At 38.3% G+C, this 20,654-nt stretch overlaps 1 protein-coding gene across 2 annotated transcripts in view; it reads right to left on the minus strand.

Moving 5' to 3' along the window:
• Positions 1–20,654, minus strand: part of JKAMP (JNK1/MAPK8 associated membrane protein) — a 28,598-nt gene that overhangs the window by 2,011 nt on the left and 5,933 nt on the right. For both annotated transcript variants that reach the window (XM_029950819.1, XM_029950820.1), the window contains exons 4-6: positions 15,531–15,737; positions 11,904–12,085; positions 7,652–7,728 (exon numbers count right to left, since the gene is read on the minus strand). In XM_029950819.1, the coding sequence (XP_029806679.1) occupies positions 7,652–7,728; positions 11,904–12,085; positions 15,531–15,737 (466 nt within the window). The remainder of the gene's footprint in view (positions 1–7,651; positions 7,729–11,903; positions 12,086–15,530; positions 15,738–20,654) is intronic.

Below are 20,654 nucleotides of genomic sequence, written 5' to 3' on the forward strand. Positions count from 1 at the left end.
ATTTACTAATCTCAGAATGTACACTCTGGGGGCAGGGATCTTTAGGAAACTTCTCCGAGAACATTCCCCCACCCACCTTAATACCCAGACACTTGTAGGAACCAGCAGAAGACTGTCCACCTGTCTTGCTAGCATCCTGTCCTGACCTACCCTGGAGGAAGACCACCACACGCGAGTGTGCCTGCCGTCCCGAGCGTCGAACCTTATAACCACCTGTGCAGAGGAAGGTCCCTGCCGATCCGAGCGACTGTAGCCTCGACAGACAGAACAGGCATCTGGTCTGACTGCTAATACTGCCTCAGCGGCCCCGGACGAGCACCTTAACAGCACAGCGACCAAGCCCTGCCTGGTGTGCCCCGAGCAGATGAAGTGGGGCCACAACAGGAGGACACATGTACCCACATCGGAGACACCCCTGAAGTGCCTGGTTCTGGTGAACAGGACCACTCCTTTCAAGGTCAGGCGATACAGTGGACTTTTCTAATATACAGGAAAAAATAGACAAATGAAACAGATAATATACCTGATAAACAACTATAGTAATGGATACTCAATAGAACCAGAGATGAAGAACTCAATAAGTAGGATAAAAAAAATACATGAGAGGTAATTAATAATTTACAGGAGGCAAAAGGATCAGTGATTTGGAAGAGGGATAAAATAGAAAGCCGCCACGCTGAACAGGAAAAGATACAATAAACGAGAATAGGTTATGGGAACTCACTGATATCAAGCATAATATTCACATTATAGGGATTCCAGAAGGAAGAGAGAGAAAAGGGGCAGAAAGTTTGAAGAAATAATAGTGGAACCCTTCCCTAATCTGGGGAAGGAAATGGATGTAGGAGGCACAGAGAGCACCTAACAAAATTAACCCAAACTCCACACCAAGACACATAGTAATTAAAATGGCAAACGTAGTGATAAAGATTTTACATGCAGCAAGAGAAAGGAAAGCAGGTACATATGAAATCAGCCTATTAGCTGATTTTCAGCAAAAACTCTCTAATGCCATTCCCTTTAGGCCTTCAAAGTGCTGAATGAAAAAAAAAAATTCAACGAAGTTACCATTCAGAAGAGAAGGAAAGATAGAGTTTCCCAAACAAAAGTTAAAGGAGTGCATCACCACCAAACCAGCCTTACAAGAAATATTCAAAGGAATTCTTTCGAAAGAAAAGCCCATAATCAGAAGAAAATTAGGAAAGGAAAAAATGTCACAGATAAATGCAAGCATATAATAAAAGATTTGTATCTATGAGAATCAGTTAAGGGATTCATAACAGGATATAAAGTATGATCATATATATAAAATGGGGGGGTGAGAGGGGAGTGAAAATTTAGTGCTTTGAGAACGGGTTCAAACTAAAGTGACCCACAATAAAGACTGCTATACACATGAGGAGTTATATATGAGTGTAACAGTAACCACGAATCAAACCTATAATGCATGGATAAATAAAAGCAAGCATAACACTAAAGCCATCAAACCACAAAGGCAGAGTAAGAGAAGGAGCAGAAAACTACAAAAGCAGTAAAACTAAGAAAATGGCCTTAAGTACATATCAATAATTACTTTGAGTATAAATGGACTAAATGCTACAATCAAAAGACATAGGGTCCTAAGTGGATAAAAAATCAAAACCCATGTAAGTGCTGCCTTTAACAGACTTAAAGACACATGCAGATTGAAAGTGAAGGAATGGAAAAACACATTATGCAAATAGAAAAGAAAGCTGGAGAAGTGCCTGGGTGGCTCAGTCGGGAGGTTAAGTGTCCGACTTTGGCTCAGGTCACGATCTCACGGTTTGTGAGTTTGAGCCCCTCGTCGGGTTCAGTGCTGACAGCTCAGAGCCTGCTTTGGATTCTGCGTCTTCCCTCTCTCAGATCCTCCCAAGCGCATGCTCTGTCTCTCAATAATAAACAAGCATTAAAAAAAGAAAAGTTGGAATAGCAATACTTATACTGGACAAACTTTAAAACAAATGTCTGTACCAAGATGGAAAGGGACACTACATCATCATAAAGGAACAATCTAACGAGAGGATGTAACAATTATAAATATCTGGGCACCCAACCTCGGAGCACCTAAATACATAAAGCAACTATGAACAGACACAAAGGAAGAAAAGTGACAGTAATACACTAACAGTTGATTTTCAACACTCTACTTACATCAATGGATACATCATCCAGACAGAAAACAAGACCAGATGGGCATATAGATATATGGAGAATATTCCATCCCAAAACAGTGGATTACACACTTTTCAAGCCCACATGGGACCTTGTCCATAAAGCATCACATGTTAGACTACAAAACAAGTCTCAATAAACTTAAAAAGATTAAAATCACATCATGAATCTTTTCTAACCACAAAGGTATGAAACTAGAAATCACTCACAAGAAAAAAATCTAGAAACAACATGAACACATGGAGGCTAAATAACATACCACTTACAACCAAGACATAAAAGAAGGAACAAAAAAGTACATGAGACAAATGAAAAATACAACAGTTCAAATCACTGGGATGTGGCAACAGTGTTTCTGAGAGAACATTCTAGGAATGGAGGACTACCTCAAGAAGAAAAGTTTCACACCTTTTCGAGCAAGCTAGAAAAACAAAGCCCATAGCCAGTAGAAGGAATAAAATAATAAAGACTAGAGCAGAAATAAATGAGAGACTTTAAAAAGAAAAATAGATCAGTGAAACCATGAGCTGGTTCTCTGAAGATCAACAAAATTGATAAGCTTTTAGCCAGACTTGTAAAGAAGAGAGGTGTGAGACAGATAAACCTAGAAAAGGAGAAATAACTGATGCCACAGAAATACAAAGGATTGTAAGAGAATATTATGAAAAATCATATGCCAATAAATTGAACACCCTTGAAGAAATGGATACATTCCTAGAAACATAGAACCTCCCAAAACTGATCAGGAAATGCAATCAGTAATCAAAACGCTCCCAACAAACTAAAGTCCAGGACCACATGGCATCACAGGTGAATTCTATCAAACATTTAAAAAGAGTTAAGGGGTGCCTGGGTGGCTCAATTAAGCATCTGGTTCAACTTCTGCTCAGGTCATGATCTCAGGGTTGAGAGATCAAGCTCCGCATGAGGCTCAGCAGTGAATGTGGAACCTGCTGGGGATTCTCCCTCTCCCTTTCCCTTTGCCTTTCCCTACTTGCACTCTCTCTCTCTCTCAAAATAAAATTTCAAAAATAAATACAAATAAAGAAGAGTTATTATTCTCAAACTATTCCAAAAAATAGGACGGGAAGCTTCCCAATTTATTCTACAAGGCCAGCACTCTGATACCACAACCAGATAAAGATATCACAAAAAGAGAAAACTACAGATACATTATACATAATTACTCAACAATGATCTCTGATGAAGATGCAAAAGTCCTCAACAAAATATTAGTAAACCAAATAGAACAATATACTAAAAAAAAAAAATTACTCTCTACAATCAAGTGGGTTTTATTCCAAGTTCAATCAATATTTGCAAGCCAATCAACACACTATATATCACATTGAGAGAAGGGATAAAAACCATAGGACCATCTCAACGGATGCAGAAAAGCATTATTTGACAAAGCACAACATCCATTTGTGATAAACCCTCTCAACAAAGTAGGTCTAGAGAGAACATATCTCAATACAGTGAAGGTTGAGATATGAAATGAAAACCCCACAGCTTACATCTTACTAAATGGTGAAAAACAGAGCTTTACCTCTAAGATCCAAAACATGACAAGGATGTTCTCTTACCACTTGTATTCAACATATTATCAGAAGTCCTAGTTATAGTAATCATATAAGAAAAAATAAAAGGCATCAAAATTGATAAGTAGTAAAACATACTATTTGCAGATGACATACCGTAAAACCTTGGATTGTGAGTAACTTGGTCTGCAAGAGTTCCACAAGACAAACATTTCTTATTTGATAAACAAGTAATATCTTACAATACAAGTAGGATGTGACACCTAATGTCACATGATCACAACTAAGCCAATGGTTCTTGAAATTCACTTTAATATACCAAATACTTTGGATTACAAGCATGTTTCCAGAATGAATTATGCTCACAAACCAAGGTTTTACTGTGTTATATATAAAACCATAAAGACCCACAAAAAACCTAATAGAACTGATAAAAGCATTCAAGGAAGTTGCAGGATACAAAATTAATAAACAGAAATCTGTTGCATTTCTATATATCAACAATGAAGTAGCAGAATGAGAAATTTAAAAAATAATCCCACTTACATTGTACAATAATAAAATACCTAGGAATAAAGTTAACCAAGGAAGTGAAAAACCTACTCTGAAAATTATAAAACTCTGATGAAAGAAACTGCAGGTGACACAAATGATAAAGAAATCCCACACTCACAGACTAGAAGACAAAATGTTTATAATGCCAAAGATATCTACAGATTTAATGCAATCCCTATCACAATAGCAACATTTTTTATAGAACTAGAACAAATAATTGTAAAATTTGTATGAAACAAAAAACACCCTTAAATAGCTAAAGCAATCTTGAGAAAGGAAAACAAGGTTGGAGGTATGACAAGCCCAGAGTTGAACATACACTACAAAGCTACAGTTTTCAAAACAGTATTGTACTGACACAGAAAGAAAAGCACAGATCAATGGAACAGTATAGAATCCCTGAAGTAAACCCAGGCACATATGGTAAAGTAATTTAGGACAATGGAGGCAAGAGTATACAATGGGGAAAAGATACTCTCTTCAATAAATACTGTTGTGAAAACTGTACACCTACATTCAAAATAATGAAATTGGACCACTTTCTTACCCTATACACAAAAATAAACTCAAAGTTGATTAAAGACCTAAATGTGAGACCTAAAACCACAAAGTTCTACAACAAAACAGGCAGTAATCTGACACTGGCTAAAGAAACATTTTCTTAGATACGCCTCCTCAGGCAAAAGAAACAGAAGCAGAAACAAAGCACTGGGACTATACCAAATTAAAGAGCTTTTACACAGTGAAGGAAATGATCAACAAAACCAAAAAGAAACCTAATGAAGCAGAGAAGAGATTTGCAAGTGGTATATCCGCAAGTGACATATGTGTAAGAAAGAGTCTGATTAAAAAATGGGCAGAGGACCTTAGCAGTTTTCCAAAAAAGTTACACAGATGAAGAGCGGACACATGAAAAGATGTTCGACATCACTGATCGTCTGAGAAATGCAAATTAAAACTACCATGAGGTATCACCTTATGCCTGTCGGAGTGGCTAACATCCAAAACGTAAGAAATGACAAATGTTGGCAAGGATGTGGGGAAAAAGGACCCTCGTGTACTGATGGTGGGAATACCAACTGGTGCAGCCAGTGTTGGAGACAGTACAGAGGTTCACAAAAAAATTAAAAATAGCGAATTCCACTGGTGGGGATTTACCCAAAGAAAACAAAAACACTAATTTGAAGGGATATATGCACCGCCATGATTACTGCATTAATTACACAGCCAAGATGTGGAAGCACCCAAGTGTCTATGGATAGACGAATGGATAAAGATGTGGTACACATGAACAATGGAGTATCACTTAGTCATAAAAAAGAATGAGATCTTGCCATTTGCAACAACATGGATGGACCTAGAGGGTATAATACTAAATGAAGTAAGGCAAGGAGAGGAAGACAAATACCATATAATTTCACTCATGTGTCGAAAAACAGGATAAAAAGGGGACTGGGGGGGGGGCGGGGACGGGGAGACTCAAATATAGAGAAAAAACTGGTGGTTACCAGACGGGAGGTGGGTGAAATAAAGGGGATTAAGAGTACACTTAATCTTGATGAGCACTGAGTAATGTATAGAATTGTTGAGTAATTATTCTGTGTACCTGCCTGAAACTAATATAACACTGTGTATTAATACTTTAATAAAAATAAAATATATTGTTTCCACACAAAATCAACCTCAGAATTACATAATGTTTGACCTACAAAGGACCTAAGAAATCACTCATTCTAGCTACTACACTTTATAGATGAGGAAACTGAGGCTTCCTACAGCCATATAAGCACGCCGTGATAGCCCATATCTCCAAGTTCTAGTCCACACCAACATTCAGCCCCAGAAACGCCAGAGTTTCTCCTGAGAGATATGAACTAGAAGGGAACTCCATCCATATCATGTGCCTGCTTCCTGCCCTCATCCACCATAGCTGAGTTTTACAGGTGGGAAGTAGGAGGTACACACACCCAACTTCCTCAGTCTCTAGGGCTCCTGGAATCTGCTGCCTGGATGATTAGAAGGGAACAGAAATGCCACACGAATACCGTGGTTTCCTTTCATCTTTAAGACCAGTTCTATAACATGGAGAAATTGGAGGGAGCAAGTTATTATAAAAGTAGTATCTAAAGGTGCTAATAAACACACTGAAATGTAATTTGCAGTAGGTTAGTTACCAACTTTCTCTTATTAAAGGACTCATCAACTCATCTAGAACTAGATTTTCTTTTCCTGATTCAGGTCCCTATTCCTGATTCATTATAGAGTCTACTTGAAGTATACAAACATTTTATACAGGAGAGAGTTCTGGAGCAGAGAAATGTTTCAAGCTAAACTAACTATTCACAGTAGTTGTAGATGATGAAAAATTAAAAAACTTTATTTTATTGAAATATCCAATCATTTCCTCCCTCAAGTAAGTGAAAAAATAAATTTCTTTATCTTCTTTCAACACCGTGTAATGTTGATTAAAGATTACAAAGAAGAAATGAGGACCGTATTCAAAGGAAAGAATCACCATAAAAATATTCTGTGTATTTCCTCTATTATTCTACCTGAAAGCAATTCCCTCTCATTCTTTCACTAAGGCCAGAGAACAAGAAGGAACAACAATGACTCCAAAATAGTCCCTGGGTTGACCTTTTTTAAAGAAAGAGTTACGAGAACGCATACACCTTATCTACCGGAGTGCGCAGCTGAAGACGGTGCCAGGCACTGACTAGCAAGCAGGACGGACGAGGACTGAGACACTCTGCACTTTTATTCCTTTCAAGTTAAAGGAATGACTAACTCAGAGTTCTTTCAAACAGTGGCCTTCCACTGAAATACTACAGAGACACACAAAATGGAGATCTCAAAACAGGAACAGTATCAAAACTAATGTGACCATTAATGTTCTCTCCAAATCACCAAAATATTAGCTATTAGAGTGCATAATCAAGAAAATAAAATTGGGAACAAAATAGAGAAGGCTACAGAATGTATATAATTATTGATGACTATTAGCACCACCAGTGTAAAATAAGGTATAAAATTAATTCTACATACAATAAAGTATTTTATGTTTCCTTCAAAATAGTGTAAACAACTTTCAACATTTCAATAATTAAACATTTTCTATGTGGGTCAGTTATGTGAAATGATAGTTTTATTCTCCACATGCTGCAGAGTTGAGCACACTACTTCATTAACTTCCCAAGCAAATACAGTCTAATATGCAACCTTTTATAAACTAAACAAGCTAAAAGCTACTGAGTGCCATTAACCGAGGATTACTACAACAATCAGTAGTCCCACATCATATGTACTATTTTCCTATTCAGTTGTCAAATCTGTTTAAAAAAAAGGAAAAAAAGATTTCCTACCTCTATTTCAGAAGCCGACATGTACACAGCCAAGGTAACCAACGATAATACTAATATAATGTATGGGAAGGCATAATCTGAAAAACAAACACTGGTATTATATTGAAAATTAAATATTCTGAATAAAACATCAAAAAATTCAAACAGTATTGTTCTTCCCATAGTTGAAAACTTTCTCAACCAGTCCTATGAGAGACTTAAGCCTTAATGCCCTAAAGGGGTCATCAAAATTTCTGTAAAGGGCCGGATAGGAAATATGTTTGCTTTGCAGGCCACAGAGTATCTGTCTCCACCACCCAAGTCCCTGTTACAGTGGGAAGCAGCCAGACAATACATAAATGAATGGGTGTGGCTATGTTCCAATAAAACTCGATAGACCATAAAAATCCAAATTTCATACAATTTTCACATTTTAATAATTAACTACTTTTTCCCCCCTACCGTTTAAAAACATAAAACTTGGGGCACCTGGGGTGGCTCGGTCAGTCAAGCATCCAACTCTTGACTTCAGCTCACATCATGATCTCACAGACTGAATGGTGAGCTCAAGCCCCATATCAGGCTCTGCACGGACAGCACAGAGCCTGCTGGGGATTCTCTCTCCTTTTCTCTGGCCTTCTTCCTCCACGCCCCCCGCCCCCCGCAGTCAAAATAAGTAAAAATAAACATTAAAAAAAATGTAAAACTATCCTTGGCCCAGGTTTGAAGACTCTTTCCTTAAGGCATCCACTGAATGTAAAGAATTAACTTCTGTCTATGCATCTAGAATGATACTAGTATGTACCAAACTTGACTTGGGAGGATTGAGAAAATAATTACTCAAATAATTTTGTTTCATGATCCAAATAGAGGACTTTGGTTGAGAAATGCTAAATATAACAGTTACTCAGTTTTAATTACTCTTTAGAAAAGTTCATGTATCAATAAACCTCAAAGGATAAATGGATCATCCAGTATTTTTTATGTCAAAATTCTAGATATTTCTACTTCCAGCCAAACTTTTTTCTTACAAAATACTATCTTTCTCTTGAAATGTTTTCATTTTAAAGCACCCTAAAACAAATGAGCCAACTGAGAAAAAAATTCTTGAATTATTTTTCATGTAATTATTTTAAAACAACTTTAATTTATGAACCCACTAATCATTTTACATTGCAATGGAACCCATCTGGAAGAATTTCAAATGTTAATTCAGAATGCAGAAGCCAGAAACTCGGAATTAATCTATACAGGCCTGATTTCAACTTACTGAATAACTACCTTTTCTGACATTTAGAACCTTCTAGTTCATAGACAGTAATTAGCATCCTCAACAAATGATTTTTAAAAATCGCATTTAGTTCTTAAATAGCTAAGCACTCGTAAAAAGCCATCTGTGGTGGTAAGAGGAAATCTCTAACAAGGCCTAAACTTGTGGGGAGGAAAGGGGGTGTTGGGCCCAAGCATGGTTCTTACTCTAGGATATAAAACCAAGATTTTGAGCAACTAGGCCTGTGGCCGGGGTGGGGAAGGCTGAGAATCTGCATTTTAGTTCCCCTGATGGTTCAGATGCAGATCACACTTAAAAACTGGCTTCAGTAATACTTCCAAGTAGGTAAAAGTTTGTCACAGACCTCTTTCTAATACTTCCAGAGCCCGTCTCCGTAGACACAAGTGTCTCTGAAGCTGCCACAGGCTGCTTGCTGCTCTACTTTGCTCAGACTTCTGTTTCTCCTTGTTATGAACAGAATGTTTGTGTCCCCCCCAAATCCTTCTGTTAAAATCCTACCTGGAAATGCGATGGTATTTAGAGGTGGGGCCTTTGGGAGGTGATGGGGACATGTGGGCAGAGCTCTTGTGAACGGACTTAGTGCCCTCACAAAAGAGACCCTGGAGAACTTCCCTCCCCTCCTGCCACAGGACGACACAGTGGGTCCTCACCCAGACACCAAATCTGCTGGTGCCGTGCTCTTGGACTCCCCATTCTCCAGAACTAGGAGAAAAAGTTTCTGTTGTTTGCAAGTCTATAGTATTGTAACAGCCATCTGAAATGACTAAGACACCCCCACAAATCAAAAATTATCTATATTGTTCAATATCCGAAGACTACCAGTTGGCATAATGTCCTCTGTGACTAATCTCAGCAGCCTGCATGAATTTATATTTAGCGCAAATGAACACTAACTCCTCTATCCTCGCAATGAATGTGTATTGAGCAGGGGCTTGTTAACAAAATGATCTGACACTCAGTATGGGAAAAGGCATTTTTCTTTTAAAAAAATTGTTTAATGTTTATCTTTGAGAGAGAAAGAGACAGAATGTGAGTGGGGGAAGGGCAGAGATAGAGGGAGACAAGAATTTGAAGCAGGCTCCAGGCTGTTAGCTCAGACCTTGACATGGGGCTCGAACCCATGAACTATGAGATTATGACCTGAGCTGAAGTCTGACACTCAACCAACTGAGCCACCCAGGTGCCCTGGAAAAGGCATTTTCAAAGGCAGGTACAGTATATGAAACAATAGTGTCCGGCAGTCTTCTTGGGCTAACCTCCCAAACCCTGAGCGATTTTCCACAGCTTTTTCCTCTTTTCTCCTTGTATAACCAAAAGGTCCTACACAATAGCACCATCTGTAAGCTAGGACACAGGGATTTTAAGGCTGACAATTCTTAAATCTTTCCAGCCTAGACAGCTCTCCCAAGTGTCAGACTAGTATAACTAATTAACTGTACTCTTGTGAATATTCCATGAATACCTAAAACTGAATTCACTTCTCATCAACCTATTTGTTTTTTCCTAATATTCACTGTTGTTCTATTCACCAGTTACTAAGTCAGAAAGCTACTCTATGGGAGCACCTGGGTGGCTCAGTTGGTTGAGCGTCTGACTCTTGATTTCGGCTCAGGTCATGATCCCAGGGCTGTGGGATCAAGCCCTGCGTCAGGCTCTGCTGAACATAAACTTGCTTAAGATTCTCTCTGTCTCCTCTCTCTCTCTCCCTCCCTCTGTCCCTCTCCCCAACTTGTACACTCAAAAAAAGAAAACAGAAGCTACTCTATCATATTCTCGCATTCTGGCACCCCTGTTTAATCGGTTACCCAGTTTGATTAACTCTATCTTTAACGCAGCCCTTCATTCCCAGTGTTTCTCTGCTTTAGGTCCGGCAGACTTGGCTGGCTGCGACAACCTCGTAACTGACCCCCCAGGTTCTCCTCCCTCACCGATCCATCTTCCATACTGTTACCAAGTTCTCTTTCCAAAATGCAAACCTAGGCAGGTCACGCTTCTGCCTAAAAATCCTTAGAGTAGGTCTCTACTCTCTAGAGCAAGAACAGTGACCTTGAACCCCAATAGAGGCCAGCCAAGGAGGTTAAATAACTGAAGTGGGCCAAAACTAAAATGGAACCATAGGAGCTAGAAGGAAATATTTATTTTCAAATACTATGCAGGACAAGGGAAACAATACATCTGTAACTAGAATATGAGGGGTAACAGACCCCTGACTAGTCTCCAATGTCCTCTTCCCTTGGCCACACCTTCACAGCACATTCTTTATCTTGAACCAAATTCATCACCAAGCTACATAGTGATACCCAGTCTTGCCTAGTTCTTTTAGGCCAGAAGCCTTGCCTCCTGTACCCTGGTGGTCTCCACATAAAAGTGGCGTCCACCATCCCTGCAACATTGGACGTCACATATTCACGTAAGTGCTATCCTGTGTTCTCTCAGCTACTTCTAGCTTTCCTAGTATGTCAGTTTTTTAACACCAACTTCTTACTCTTCTTTTGAGTCACAGTTTAGTCTACATAGTTGCTGAATAAATGAATATCTATACTAAAGAATATACAGAGGATTCTTTTACTGTACCCAAAAGGATTTCATAAAGGAACTCAAAAACCAAAGACATAACTTAATGATAAACAGTATATAATCGCATAAATATTATCAACAGTAATTTCCATGTATTCTATACAAAAACCAGTCATTTTTAATTTATACTCAGGTTTTTAAAGTATTGCTATTTAGGTTGTAAGCTTCAGATACAAAGTACTCTCTAAACAGAAATCAGCTTTGATTAGCTTGATAATGTCTATTCCATTCTAAGAACCCCATTTTTATTTTTTTATAAGATTGATTTTATGTTTTGGCAAAAATATACTCAAGGATTATAAAAGCTATTTTAAAGGAAAAAGATCCAAAATTATACTTAGAGAAAATACTGTTTATCATATATAAAAATAAATATAATTCATTAACTTGACCCATCAAACTTACATAAGAGGCCTCCGCCAACTGCCTGAAGCACAGTTAAAATCGGGAAGAAGTAAAGTGCAGCATAAATACTTTTAAATCGATCGGACTTTCCTAGCCCACAGGCGATCTTCTTTACCAGGAGGGGTCGGAGCAGCATCATCAATACCAAGCAGAACGCATAATAGATAAAGACGATGGTGTATCTATGAAATAAAACAAGGAATCATAACACTGAAAATGTATTGAAGTATCTATTACTGATCAATTTAAAATCAAAGATGCTAAAAAAAACGTTTAAAAAGTGTATTAAGTCAACTGATTGAATATTCAGATTGGTGGAGGGTTGGCCAAAAAGACTCTCCTACACTGCTGGGAAGTGTATGCTGGTTCATTTCCAGCGGGCAGTTTAGAAATATAGATCAAAGATCCAAAAAACGTTTATGCTCCGTGGCTCAGCAATGTTACTTGTAGAAATTCATCAAAGGAAAACAAACAGGGACTATTTATAAACACAGTTTATGAACAAGGATTTTTATTGAATCACATAATATGGAAAATTCAGGAAGTAAATACATACTCAACATTAGGAAATTAAATTTTGAAGTACATTCATGGTGGAATAGCACGTGGCCATAAAAAATCTAGTTATGGAAGAAATACTAGGACAAAAACAACTGTGCCTAATACATTAAGTGACAAGAAGAGGTTACAAAAAAGCATGTGCATAGTTTAACCTTAATATCCTTTAAAAAACATTTATACACATTCAGAATGAAACTGGAAAGACAACAGAATGAAACTGGAAAGACAACATTTTTAACCGGTCATCTGAAGGAACGGAACTACACGGTACTCTATTTTTGTATGCTGCTTCTGTTTTTCAAATGTCTTATGATGTAGTTTTATAATCAAGAAAAATGTAAAAAGATCTTTCTGTATCTTTCTTCTGAATAATGGGATTTCTATGCACATAGTTCTAACTTCCTGTTCATGAGGACTTTCCGATCATTCTTGCTGTCTGAATATCCAAACCCCTCCCTACGCAGGGGGAGTCACAGGAAGCACAGGAGCCTTCGGAACACAGACCACAAGCCTCCTCCCTGCACGGCATACTCACACTGCATCCCTGTGCCCCCATGACCACTTTTACGTTCAGTCCGATCTGCAATACATTATTACATATGTCTGACCTCTTCCTAGATGAGGAATTTTGTCTTGTTAGGCTACACCCTCCAACACGTCAAAACAAAATAAAATCTATTCCTGCAACTTGTAGTTCCTTCAAAGTGCCTAAAAGACTATTACTTTAATCAGAAGGAAACTATCATGAGTCACTCTCCTAATGAACCAGGAAACTCTGGAAGCAGACACCTTAATTCCACCGTGACCCTCCTCACCTTCCACCCTCCCCACCACCTCCCCTCTTGCCTCCTATATATGGGGATAGAATAAATCTGAGAAGCTAAAGCTAATTTCTGTTACGATAGTATTTATTGCTCATTTTCAGTAACTCATAAATAAGATTTTAGTAATGTAAAGATTTTTTACAGTAAGTTTCTAATAATAGAAATTTGCTTGCTTTTCCATGTCTCATCTAATCAAGTTCACTCAAACCTTAAGTACCAGTAAAGTATCTGGGCATTTTTCAATTTGTAGGGAACTAGGTTGTATATACCAGTAGAGAAATAACCTCCATTAGTCAATGTAACAGTGTTCCAAAGGTTCTGATAATTTTGTACCATTACTTTTTGTTGACTCACAAAAAAAAAAAAAATTACTATAACTTTTGGTAGTTCTGCAGCTTTTTTTTCTCCAGTAACCTCTACCCCTAACGTGGAGCTTGAACTAACAACCTTGAGATCAAAGGTTGCATGCTCTTCCGACTGAACCAGCCAGGAGCCCCGGGCAGTCCTGCTGCTTTCTGAAATGCTGAGCCCCAGTCGGGCATCTAGCTATGTTTCAATGGCTGTGTGAAGTAAAAAATTTGTTTAAATCCAAAGTTAATACTATAAAATCTTCTCGTAATTTCAAAAACCACTGTTTTGTATGATTAATACAATAAGGCAGACAGGCCATTGCACAGTGGCTAAGTAAAGCTACTGAGAAAAAAAAATCTATTTAAAGATGGTGAACAGACGGAAAATGTCATAATCAACGAAGCGGTGTGAGGATGTGCCTGTCAAAGCTGCAGAATGAGGGCCGAGAGCACCGATTGCCATTTCTATCCTTTTGACTTTCCTACTACATGTTTTATAGATATTATTAAAAAACACTATATATATGACCACCAGTAAATGGGTCTGATTTTGTTTTAAATAAGATGATTATGTATATACATATATCTCTGACTCACTTATTAAGCTTTCTAAAGAGAAGGTTAAGTTCTGTAGTCCTCAGGATAGGGTATGAGAAGAGAGGAATTGAAGCTGAGTTACAGCTCTATGAAAGCAATACATTATCAGTCTTTTATATGCAGTCTTATAAATAAATTATGTGTACACAGAAACAGTATATATACAGGAAATAAATAATTTATGGTAGACAGGTGGAAAGATTTTTTATCCCTATATCTAGAACTTATTTAATTACTTTTTCACACATGTGAATGGGTCTTTTTCACACAATACTTTTTAAAAATTTTTTAAGTTTATTTATTTTTGAGAGAGAGCATGAGTGGGGGAGGAGCAGACAGGGAGTCTAAGATTCTGAAGCAGGCTCCAGGCTCTGAGCTGTCAGCAGAGCCCGGTACAGGGCTCGAACTCACAAACCATGAGATCATGACCTGAGCCAAAGTCAGACACTTAACTGACTGAGCCACCCAGGCGCCTCTCACACTTAGTACTAAGAACTTATACAAAAAGGATTATTTTCTTAAGCATATTATGTAATGGTTACTTGCTACAACTATGGGAATATAAATATCAGACTGTTATATTGCACCTTTACCAAGAAAAACACATCAAAATGAACACAAAAAGAAATTCTTAAAACGAAGTATCTGTGATAATATTATAGTCTTCTGAATTTGATATTTTTAAAACATTCTCATAGAAATTACAAACATCTGTTACAGATAAAAACAAAAAGGAACATTAACTCAAGCACTAATAATGCCGACTACTATCTTATTAAGTGCTTCCTTTATGTAAGGCACTGCACATGGTATCTGACGCGTGTAGATTTATTTAATCTTCCCAATCACCTTATAACATTATTCCCATTCTTACCAATGGGAAAACTGAGGTTACAAGAGGCTGTTAACACGATCACGTCAACACAGCAACTCAGGATTCACAGTCAAGCCTGTTTTTAGCTCCAGAGTCCTACTCTTTCCCCTATGTCAGACACTGCTTCTCTGCTGCAGAGCCTACAGTTTTTCCTTAGAATTCTTTTTAAAAAAACAAATATGGCTTATTTTAGAAATGGTTTACACACTTCAACACAAACTACAAAAATCCTTTTCCTTGTATTATACTAAGCTGCATTTCTATTTCCTTCTATCAGACGATGTATCCCTAAGAGAAGAAAATCATTTCTGATCATCTCCCTCAGTGCCTAGAAGCCATTTTTCGATCCTCAATCTGTCGAAATGAATAAACGCTATAATTATCATTTTTTAAATGATCTTACGTCTCTCTAAATACTCACAGCGGGTAGACGGCTTCATGAGTACAGTGCACCGTGGTAACGTAATCGGGACTTGGGTTGTAAAGCATCGTGTACCAGTCAGAAAGCATCAGTACCCGACATGAACGGATAGAAAGAACACCAACCGGATCGCTCACAAGTAAGGTGATAATAGCTGCCATGCTGCATTCAAATAACGCAGTGATGTGCTGGAAAAGGGCACTGGAACTAGGAAAACAAAAGCAGCACAATTACCAGAAAGTTTTCAGTATTAAACGGCTTTTAGGAAAACCTGCAGGTTTCAAAATACAGATTCTAAAAGGAAATTTTAACTGATAAATCCTGAAACTAAAATATCTTCTAAATAGGTAAGAAAAGGCAAACATGAAAATCACTTGAGAAGAATTTAACCTTCTTTACTAAAAAGAAATAGTCACCCCAGGTAACACTGCGCTAGTATTATCTAAATGTATAAAAAAGCAGAGGTCAGAGCTTCATCTTTAGTATATAGCCAAGCTGTTATTAAAAATGTCTTCATTATCTATGCATCATTTTAAGTCATCTTAAATATAAAAAGCACAAAAGATTATATATAAAAAATATAGTTATAAAGTATAATAAACATTATAAGCTCCTAATTTAACCAACCCAGTAATTAGAACATTAACAACTTCTATTTCTGTTGCTTCCTCATTCCCCACTCTTGGCTCTCCCCCAAGAGGTAACCATTATACTAACTTGTCTTTATCACTTTTTCTTAAGTTTCTATTCCAAATAGATTATGCTTCAAAACCACTGTATAGTTTTAAACACTATAAAGCGATATATGTCTTTTAAGGTTTTTTTTAAAATTCAAAATAACATTTCCAAGATTCATCCATGGCACTGCTTATAGCTGAAGTTCAGTTGTTTTCTTTTTTTTTTTTTTTAACGTTTATTTATTTTTGAGAGAGAGAGAGAGCGCGAAAGAGCGTGAGTGGGGGAGGAGCTGAGAGACAGAGGAAGTCACGGAAACTGAAACAGGCTCCAGGCTCTGAGCTGTCAGCACAGAGCCTGAAATGGGGCTCGAACTTGTGGGGCTTGAACTCGGGAACAGTGAGATCATGTCCAAGGCTGAAGTAGGACGCTCAACGGACTGAGCCACCCAAGCGCCCCTAAAGTTCAGTCATTTTCACTGCTTTCTACATTTTCACTACTGTCCCCATTCCATTGTTCATCCATTTGTTTTAGTCAAATATGTTGCAAATATCTTCCTCTCAGTTTATGAGCTAAATTTTCAATTTATTGAGGTATCTTTTTATGAACAGGTGTTCTAAATTTTAATACAATTGGCTTCAACAATTTTTAAATTTCTAGTTAGCATTTTAATGTTCTGAGAAATCCTCACTCTGAGAAAAATATTATCCTAGACTTTGTTCTAAAGTTTAAAGGTTTTGCTTCCACATTTAAATCTTTGACTCACGTAGAAAAGACTTGTGTATAACGTAGGTAGACTGGATTTCCCCACTTGGATATCGAAGAAGAGTCCCAGCAGTAGCATTTTATTGAGTAGTTTACCCTTCAACCCCACCCCACCCGAACTGCCACGCCACTTCCGCCATGTAAGTTTCATATATAACTGGTCTGTTTTTAGGTTTGCTATTTTGCTCCTATGGTCCATTTATCCCTCAGGCAAGAAAATATGACAATAAATGCTGATATTACATGCGTTCTTCTACTTCTTCAGTGGTCTTGGCCATTCCTGGGCTTTTGCACTTCCATATAGAGTTTAGAATTAGCTTGTCAGCAACCACCGTATGAGCCAGTGAAGCTCAGCTACCTTAGTCCCACCTGTCTCACAGTACTATTCATGCAAAACAGGGAGATCACTGATCCTGTGTATTTCTCTTACAGCCAGCCTCTTTACTAGGTAAACTCTCCTATTTCTAGTAACTATTCTACAGATGCTTTTGAGTTTTCTATCTGAACACTGTTTCAGTTACCTATCACTGCACGGAAAACTACCCCAACACTTCTTCCCTTAAAACCACCACCCCTGGTTCTCTCTCACTAGTTTGGGGTTTGAGTGGGCACACCTGAGCACTCCTGTCTGTTCCATGTGATACCAACTGGGATGCACTCATCTAGAGACTTGACTGAGCTGTGATGCTCAACTTGAAGAACTCAAATGGCTGGAATAGACGCCAGCTGCCAGTTGTGAGCACAAAGGGGACTGCTGACCAGAGCACCACTGGTCTCTTATCTTTGGTGTTCTGCGGTTTAATTATAATGTGCATAGGTATTAATTTATTCTTGCTTATTCTGCTTGGAATGTGTTTTGCAATTCTGCAAATCTGTTTTTCACTATTTCTGTAAAACCTGAAGCTAACAGATCTTTAAATACTGACTCTCCTTCATTTTCTCTTTTTCTGAAGACTCTGATTAGAAACTATGCAGAGTTAACTTTCTCCATACATGAGACTCAGACCTCTGTTCCTCTGGAAGCCTGATAAGGGTAGACTATCAACTTTATTGCTAGGTAACATTTGCTAGGATACAAACAACCCCTTGACTGGTAAAGTACATCTGAACTAGGGAGAACTGTAAATGAGCAATAAATACATGACGGGGACGCCATGGTCTGGCTTTCTTGAGCTCAGCGACCCCTGTAATGAGCATGTCCCCCTGCAGGACTCTGGAAAGCCTACTTATGGACGTGTTACAGAAAGACTTGCTCCTTTAAGGTGTAATACTATAAGCCTGGACTCCTACAACCACTCAGTGCGGATTTTATCTTCCTGCAGCTGAGCTCAGTTGCTTCAAAAGCTGATTTTGCCCTGCTGGAGAGCTGGGTTCCTTCTCCGTCTGCTGGTGCTCGGTATGACCTCTTAAGTCTGAATGTTTAATCGAACCCACGTGGATTCCTGGTAGGTATCAGACATGTTATAGCTTCTCATTCCAAGCTCCATTTCTCTTAAATTATGTCATATTTTCTATATCCTTTTCTTTCAGCATTGCATTTTTATTCCTTTAGGCGTATCAATTTCCTAATTCATTAATTCTATCTTCAACTGTTTAATCTGATTGACCTATCATTTTTAAAATTTCATTTCTAGAAGTTTCTTTTGTTTTTTAAACAAATCTATTTATTCACTCCCAATAATCTCGTTGACTCGTAGAGATCTTTGAGACTGCATCCTTTACTTAACACTGTAAAGACAGCAGTTTTATATTGTGTAGTCATAAGTCCATTATCTGCAGTCCTTTGGAAGCATAACTATATTTTCTGTTATGTCTACCAACTCTCAGTCACAGTGCTTATTTTATCTGGTTATCATGGAATATGAGGGCATTAATAAATATTAATGAGCAAGAATCTTATGGACCTAAACCCTAAACTGAGCATGGGGAAGGTTTCTAGCCAGGAGGATTTGCTGCTTTTGCCAGAAGCATGCCCATCACTGTGAGATGGTGACTCTTGCGAGTCTAGGCCGAGCGCTGGTGCCTCAGATTCAGCACCGCCCTCAATCAGCAGTTAGCCTCCGGCAGCTCCCCTCCCACTCCGTCCCCCGCTTAGTCACTCTGGCCCCCCTTACAATGGCTTGGTTTGTTTTCTAAAAGAAACGAATTCTTAGAGATCGCCCTGCCTCTGGTGAGACCAGCAGTGTCTTTAAAGTAGGTCTTTCTCAAATCTTAGTTATTTCCTGCAGGAGGGTCACTTGGAGCTCCGAATTAGTCCATACTGTTGGAAGCTGAACTCCTGTGTGATTTTACACATACAGAATCAATGAATATGTAAACCAACATTTTCAATTTCATATTATATAATCCAATATTTTGCTTCCTTATAGAATTCATATTTTTAAAGGAACATCCCAACCTTATCATTTCTTGCTATTACTTTTTTTTTTTAATGTTTATTTATTTTGAGAGAAAGAGAAAAAGCATGCACAAGTTAGGGAGGGGCAGAAGGAAAGGGAGAGAGAATCACAAGCACGCTTCGCACTGACAGCCCTATGCAGCGCTCGATCTCACAAATTGTGAGATGGTGACCTGAGCGACAATCAAGGACTGGATGCTCAACCAAGCTCCCCGACTTGCTATTATTTAGTAATCTCTTCCATCATGCTCCCTTTCAGTCTGTCCACAGCCAACCACGAGCTCTACAAAACGAAATCTGATTCTAAATCTCCCCTTAGTAGACTACCCAATGAGTCCCATCTGTCTTTCAGGAAAAATACTCCTTGCCAGCATTACCTTCCACACCTCCTGGCCATGCGACAGGCCTTTTTCCTCAAGCCTCCACACATCTGGGCAGGCTTCACTCACCTGTCTGGCAAGCTCTGTGCCCTTCAGGATTCGTTCTGGCGTTATCCCCAAGTCTTATCTTTCCTAAGACTCCTGGAGCCCCAGACCTCTTTATGTACTGGCCTCATTCAGTCCCCATTTTGCAGAGGATCCTCGCCTCTCATTTCTTAATTATACTGTGCTCTTTTCTGCCTCTATACTTTTGCACATATATTTTTTTTCTGCTGTGTGATAGACTCTTCAATTCCTCTATCAAAAACCACTCACTTTTCAAAGTCCAGCTTAAAGTCAGTTTTTTCTTATGTGACGCCACCCTATTCTTAGAATCAAAGTTAACTTCTTTCCTCTTCATGCCAGCCTTAAAACTGTGCACATACTTCGGTCACAGAACCTCACAGACACCACGACGGCCTGTCTCCCTCGTCCACTGGACTACCGGCATCCACATTTAGTCATCTCGGAACGTCACAACCCAGTGTGTCACCTGGCACATTGCAAACACCCTAGAGATTGCTGAATGAATACATTCTAAGTTACAAATTATATAAAAACAAATTACCTAAGAAGCACAACTTCTGACTGTACTACTTAAAAATATGCAACTCTGCTAATCTTTGCCCTGGCCTTAAGGAAAAACAAATTTAAAAACTAAACTCTGGGGAAAGCAAGGTTACTAGAAAGAAAAGCTGCTACGGAAGTCTGGCCCACGATTCTCGGTGGGTGACTTCACTGCTTAGAGGGCAGGAGTCAGTTCTTGGGGATAAATTAGTCTTATATTTGTTATACATATAAAGCACATATATGCATACATGACATAAACAGATAAACAGTTTATCTATGATATTAAAATTTCATGGG

The sequence above is a fragment of the Suricata suricatta genome, chromosome 9, assembly GCF_006229205.1.
Source record: "Suricata suricatta isolate VVHF042 chromosome 9, meerkat_22Aug2017_6uvM2_HiC, whole genome shotgun sequence".
Taxonomy (NCBI): domain Eukaryota; kingdom Metazoa; phylum Chordata; class Mammalia; order Carnivora; family Herpestidae; genus Suricata; species Suricata suricatta.